Source organism: Numenius arquata, unplaced genomic scaffold, assembly GCF_964106895.1.
Source record: "Numenius arquata unplaced genomic scaffold, bNumArq3.hap1.1 HAP1_SCAFFOLD_1867, whole genome shotgun sequence".
NCBI classification, from domain to species: domain Eukaryota; kingdom Metazoa; phylum Chordata; class Aves; order Charadriiformes; family Scolopacidae; genus Numenius; species Numenius arquata.
In genome coordinates this window covers 1-6,894 of record NW_027415604.1, presented here as the reverse complement: position 1 = coordinate 6,894, position 6,894 = coordinate 1, and the positions used below count along the sequence as shown (strand labels likewise).

Genomic DNA, 6,894 nt, shown 5'->3' with positions numbered 1-6,894 from the left:
CCCCCCCAACCTCACCCCACAGGTTCAAGGATTTCTACGAGCTGGAGCCCCACAAGTTCCAGAACAAAACCAACGGCATCACCCCACGGCGCTGGCTCCTACTCTGCAACCCGGGGCTGGCCGAGGTCATCGCCCAGGTGGGGGGCTACGGGGGGGGCTATGGGGCTGGGGGGTCCCTTTGGGGGGGGGGGTCCCGGGGGGCTTTGGGGGGGCTCTGGGGGGCTGTGGGGCCGTGGGGGGCTCCAGCTCTGCAACCCGGGGCTGGCCGAGGTCATCGCCCAGGTGGGGGGCTACGGGGGGGCTATGGGGTGATGGGAGGGGGGGTCAGTGGGGGGGGGGGGGGTGCCCCACAACCACCACCCCATTCCCCCCCGCCCCACAGCGCATCGGGGAGGAGTTCGTGGCCGACCTGGACCAGCTCCAGCGGCTCCGGGGCTTCGTGGACGACGAGTCCTTCATCCGCGACGTGGCCAAGGTCAAGCAGGTACCGGGGGGGGGGGGGGAAACATGGGGGGGGGGGGGGGGGGGGGGGGGGGCTGGGGGTGGGGTTGTGTCTGTGGGGCTGGAGGGGCCGGGGGGGCCGGGGGTCTGGGGGTCTGGGGGAGTCTGGGGGGGATGCAGGGACATCCAGGGATGCTGGATACGGGGGGGGGAGTGATGGGGGGCAATGGGGGGTCCCAGAGGGGTTATGGGGTGCCCGGAGGGGGGTCGGGGGGGCTCTGTGGGGCTCGGGGAAGGATCTGGGGGGGGGGGTCCCCACCGGGCTCCCCCCCCCCAGGAGAACAAGGTGAAGTTCCTGGTGCAGGAACGTGGGGTGCGGGGAACCCCGGCTCCTTTTTTTTGGGGGGGGGGGGGGAAATCTGTGGGTCTGGGGGGGGGTCTCTGTGGGTCTGGGAGGGTACAGGGGGGTCTAGGCCGGTCTCCCACCCCCCATCCCCCCCCCCCAGGAGAACAAGGCCAAGTTCGCGGCGTTCCTGGAGCGGGAATACGGGGTGCAGGTGAACCCCGCGTCGCTCTTCGACATCCAGGTCAAACGCATCCACGAGTACAAACGGCAGCTCCTCAACTGCCTCCACGTCATCACCCTCTACAACAGTGAGACCCCCCCCCCCGGGACCCCCCCCAACAGGGGAACCCCCCCCGGATCCCCCCAGACCCCCCCGGGACCCCCCCCATAGCGACACCCCCCCAGGGACCCCCATAGAGACCCCCAAGCTCCTCAACTGCCTCCACGTCATCACCCTCTACAACAGTGAGAACCACCCCCCCCCCGCCCCCTCCTCCCCGGGACCCCCCCGGGATCCCCCCCCAACAGGGGAACCCCCCCCCCGGACCCCCCCATAGCGACACCCCCCCCCATAGAGACCCCCATAGAGACCCCCAAGCTCCTCAACTGCCTCCAGGTCATCACCCTCTACAACAGTGAGACACACACACCCCCCCCCCCCGGGACCCCCCCCCAACAGGGGAACCCCCCCCGGATCCCCCCAGACCCCCCCGGGACCCCCCCCATAGCGACACCCCCCCAGGGACCCCCACAGAGACCCCCAAGCTCCTCAACTGCCTCCACGTCATCACCCTCTACAACAGTGAGACACCCCCCCCCCCCCGGGACCCCCCCTACAAGTGAACCCCCACCGGGACCCCCCCCCCAGGGGAACCCCCCCCCCAGGACCCCCCCCATAGCGACACCCCCACATAGAGACCCCCCCCCGGAGTCCCCACCCCTGGGACACCCCATAGGAACCCCCTTGGGACCCCCGACCCCTCTGACCCCCCCACAGGGACACCCCCCCCCCCCCCCCCCAAGGAACCCCCCCACCCGGGTCCCCCTCAAACACCCCCCCCCAAGACACGCCCCCCCCCCCTCCACAGGGACCCCCCCCGAAACCGCCCCCCCCTCGAGACTCCCATCAGCAGGCACCTCTTGACCCCCCGGGACCCCAATTTCTGCTCCCCCCCCCCCCCCCAAAAAGGGGACCCAGGTGTCCGGGCCCCCCCCGGGGCCCCCCCCTGATTCGGGGTGTTGTGTGTGTCGTACCCCCCCCCCTCCCCCCCCGTGTCCCCCCCCAGGGATCAAGAAGGAGCCGAATAAACCCTTCGTGCCCCGAACCGTCATGATCGGGGGCAAGGTATGGGGGGGCCAGGGGGGGTCTGGGGGGGTCCCCATGGGAACTGGGAGGGGCAGGGGGAGCGGGGGGGTGTCCCCGTGAGGATTTGGGGGTCCCCATGGGGAGCTGGGGATTTGGGGGGGGTCCGAGGGGGTCTCTGTGGGAATTTGGGGGTCTCCCTGTGCAGCTGGGGGTCCCCGCGGGGAGTTGGGGTCCCCTCTGGGATTTGGGGGGTCCCTATGGGGGTCGAGGGTCCCCATGGGCAGTTGGGGGGTCCAAAGGGTCCCCATGGGAACTGGGGGTCCCTGTGGGGATTTGGGGGGCCCTGCAGGGAGTTGGTGTCCCCCTGTGGAGTTGGGGTCCCCGTGGGGAGTTGGGGGTCCCCGTGTGAAGTTGGGGGGGGTCCCCCTGGGGATTTGGGCCCCATGGAAACTGGGGGCCCGGGGGGTTCCTGCGAGGATCTGGGGGGTCCCTCTAGGGAGTTGGGGTCCCCTCTGGGATTTGGGGGGGTCCCTATGGGGGTCGGGGGTCCCCATAGGCAGTTGGGGGGACCGAGGTGTCCCCATAGAAACTGTGGGTCTGGGGGGGGGGGTTCCTGTGGGGATTTGGGGGCCCCCTCGGGGGTTTGGGGGTCCCTATGGGGAGTCGGGGTCCCCGCGGGGGTTTAGGGGTCCCCCTGTGGGGTTTGGGGGGTCCCCGCTGACCCCCCCCCCCCCCCCCCCCGCAGGCGGCCCCTGGGTACCACATGGCCAAGATGATCATCAAACTGGTCACCTCCATCGGGGACGTCGTCAACCGGGACCCGGCCGTGGGCGACCGCCTCAAGCTGATCTTCCTGGAGAACTACCGGGTCTCGCTGGCCGAGAAGGGTACCCCAAAAACGCCCTGCACCCCAAAATCCCCCCCGACTCCCCCTTGGCCCCCCCCCGAACCCACCCAAAACCCCCCAAAACCACCCAAAACCAACCCATCGGCACCAAAACTCCACCCCTCAGCACCCAAAGCTCTTCCTGGAGATCGACCGGGTGTCGCCGGCCGAGAAGGGTACCCCAAAAACGCCCTGCACCCCAAAAACCCCCCCTGACCCCCCAAACCTCTCCTCGAGCCCCCAAACCCACCCAAAACGACCCAAAATCCACCCCTCAGCACCCAAAGCTCTTCCTGGAGATTGACCGGGTCTCGCTGGATGAGAAGGGCACCTCAAAAACCCCCGCACCCCAAAAACCCCCTGCACCCCAAAAAACACCCCGACCCCCCTAAACATCTCCTCGAGCCCCCAAACCCACCCAAAACCCCCCAAAACCAACCCATTGGCACCAAAACTCCACCCCTCAGCACCCAAAGCTCTTCCTGGAGATCGACTGGGTCTCGCTGGATGAGAAGGGCACCCCAAAAACCCCCGCACCCCAAAACCCCCCCTGTACCCCAACCCCCCCCCACCCCACCGGGGCCCCCCTGAATCCCGAAACCCACCCAAAACCCCACCATCTGCACCCAAAATCCACCCCTCAGCACCCAAAGCTCTTCCTGGAGATCGACCGGGTCTCGCTGGATGAGAAGGGCACCCCAAAAACCCCCTGCACCCCAAAAACCCCCTGCACCCCGAAACCACCCTGGTCCCCCCGATATGGCCCTGGGCACCTCAACATTGCCCCAAACACCTTGATATTGCCCCAAACACCTTGATATTGCCCCAAACACCCCAATACCACTCTGACATGGTCCTGGGCACCCCAACATTGCCCCAAACACCCCAATACCACCCCAATATCACCCTGGTCCCCCCCCCCCCCGCCCCCCACTTGCCCCCCCCTCTCCGGCAGCGATCCCAGTGGCCTGGCATGGCCCCGGGCACCCCAACTTTGCCCCAAACACCCCAGGATTGCCCTAAACCCCCCGATATTGCCCCAAACACCCCACTATTGCCCCATTTTTTTCCCCGGTCACCCCAATATCACCCTAGTCGTTGTGTGTCCCCCCCCCCCACACAATTCGCCCCCCCCCCCCCCCCGCCCTCTCCGGCAGTGATCCCGGCGGCCGACCTGTCGGAGCAGATCTCCACGGCCGGGACGGAAGCCTCGGGCACCGGGAACATGAAGTTCATGCTCAACGGGGCCTTGACCATCGGGACGATGGACGGGGCCAACGTGGAGATGGCGGAGGAGGCGGGGGAGGAGAACCTCTTCATCTTCGGCATGAGGGTGCCCGACGTGGAGGCCCTCGACCGGCGGGGGGTGGGTGGGGACCCCCAGGAGATTGGGGTGGGGGTGGGACCCACGTGGCACCTCTGTGGGGCTCATGGCACCCACTGTGGTCACGTGGTGACCTGGGACCCCCATGGTGCCCATGGGACCCACTGAACCCCCGTGGTGACCTGGGACCCCCCGTGGTGACCTGGGACCCCCATGGTGTCCATGGGACCCACTGAACCCCTGTGGTGACCTGGGACCCCAATGGCACCCCCATGGTGTCCATGGGACCCATTGAACCTCCATGGTCACCTGGGACCCCAATGGTGTCCATGGGACCTGCTGAACCCCCGTGGTGACCTGAGACCCCCATGGTCACCTGGAACCCCCATGGTGTCCATGGGACCCACTGAACCCCTGTGGTGACCTGGCACCCCCATGGTGACCAGGGACCCCATGGTGCCCCCACAGCACCCAGGGCTCCCCACAGCACCCCACATTACCCCAGTCACCCCATAGCTCTCCATATCACCCAGCGACCCCCATATCTCCTCCTGGCCCCCCCCCAGGGCTTCCCAGACCCCCCATTTGCCCCCGGCTCCCCCGCATTTCTCCCTGCCTCCCCCCTCTCACTCCAGCCCCCCAGGGCTCCCCACAGCACCTCTGCTGCCCCACAGCTCTCCATGGCACCCCACATCACCCCAGTCACCCCATAGTTCTCCATAACACCCCACATCACCCTGGGTTCCCCACAGCTCCCAATGGCACCCCACATCACCCAGGTCTCCCTATGGCACCTGGAGCTCCCCATGGCCCCCCCATCTCACCCCGGCCCCCCCAGGGCCCCCCACCTCACCCTGACACCCCCCCCCCCCCCATACCTGCCCCCCCAGTTACTGTGCCCGGGAGTTCTACGAGCGGCTGCCCGAGCTGCGGGAGGCCGTGGACCAGCTCAGCAGCGGCTTCTTCAGCCCCCACCAGCCCGACCTCTTCCGAGACATCGTCAACATGCTCCTCAACCACGACAGGTCGGGGGGGGGGATCCCCCTCCCAGGGTGGGGATCCCCCAAAGGGACGAGGGCGACCGGACGCCTGGGTCCCCATGGAAGCAGAGTCGGGGGGGTGGGGGGGGTGTCCCTGGGTGATGGAGAACCCAAGTTCAAGTGGTTTGGGTGGAGATCTTGGGTTCTGAGGTCCCCACAGCAGCTGGGGGGGGCCCAGATGCTGGTGCCCCCTTTGTTGGGGGGCCCGGGTGATGGGGTACCCCACTGCAGTTGGGGGGGCCTAGATGCCCGGGTCCCCTGGGAATTGGGGAGGGCTGGGGGGGGTGTCCCTGGGTGATGGAGAACCCAAGTTCATGGATCAAGGTCTTGGGTTCTGTGGTCCCGGATACTGGTGCCCCCTTTGTTGGGGGGGCCCGGGTGATGGGGTCTCCCATTGCAGTTGGGGGGGCCTGGATGCCCGGGTCCCCTGAGAATTGGGGGGGGGGGGATGTCCCTGGGTGATGGAGAACCCAAATTCATGGGTCAAGGTCTTGGGTTCTGTGGTCCTGGACGCTGGTGCCCCTTTTGTTGGGGGGCCCGGATGATGGGGTCCCCTTCATTGGGGGGGCCCAGATGGTGGGGTTCACCTTTGGTGGGGGGGCTCGGACACCCAGGTCCCCTGGGAATTGGGGGTGGGGTGGGGGGTGTCCCTGGGTGATGGGTGATGGTTCATGAGGTTTGGGTGCAGATTTTGGGTTCTGGGGGTCCCCAAAGCAGTTGGGGGGGGGGGGCCCAGACAACGGGGACCCCTCTGCTGGGGGGGACGGACGGACCCGGACGCCTGGGTCTCCCCTGACCCCCCCCCCCCCCCCATCCCTGTGTCCCCCCCCCCCCCAGGTTTAAGGTGTTTGCGGATTACGAGGACTATATCAAGTGCCAGGAGAAAGTCAGCGCCCTCTACAAGGTGGGGACCCCCCCAGGGGGGTATTTGGGGGTGCAGGGGGATATTTTGGGGTGCAGGGGGGTATTTTGGGGGGTGCAGGGGGGGGTATTTCAGGGCACAGGGGGTATCTGGGGGAGCAGGGCGGTATTTTGGGGGTGCAGGGGAGATGTTTTTGGGGTGAAGGGTGTATTTCGGGGCACAGGGGGGTATTTTGGGGTGCAGGGGGGTATTTCAGGGCACAGGGGGGTATTTCATGGGTGGAGGGGAGATGTTTTGGGGGTGCAGGGGGGTATTTCGGGGCACGGGGGGGTATTTTGGGGTGCAGGGGGGGATATTTGGGGGCACAGGGGGGTATTTTGTGGGTGGAGGGGAGATGTTTTGGGGGTGCAGGGGGGTATTTCGGGGAACGGGGGGGGTATTTCTGAGAGCAGGGGAGGATTTGGGGGTGCAGTGGGGATATCTGGGGGCGCAGGGGGGTGTCCCCAAATCTCCAGAGGACAGATGGGGGGGGGGGGGGGCTCAAAGGGGACTGGGAGGGGGGAAGAGGCTGCTGGAGGGGATGGGGGGGGGGGGGTGTCTCCCAAGCCTCAGGGGGAGGGCAGGGGGGATATTTGGGGGTGCAGGTGAGGATATTTGGGGGTGCAGCTTCCCCCCCTCCCTTCCTCATC

General features: G+C 67.4%; 1 protein-coding gene across 1 annotated transcript; it reads left to right on the top strand.

Annotated features, from left to right (window-relative positions):
• Positions 1–20: 20 nt before the first annotated feature.
• On the top strand, positions 21–6,247 carry LOC141478876 (glycogen phosphorylase, muscle form-like; the record flags this gene model as incomplete). The annotated part of the gene is made up of 8 exons (XM_074167823.1): positions 21–137; positions 383–484; positions 948–1,095; positions 2,074–2,132; positions 2,839–2,980; positions 4,137–4,343; positions 5,193–5,328; positions 6,181–6,247. Coding segments are annotated over 8 exons (978 nt in total), but the record flags the coding sequence as incomplete, so codon positions are not given.
• Positions 6,248–6,894: the final 647 nt, after the last annotated feature.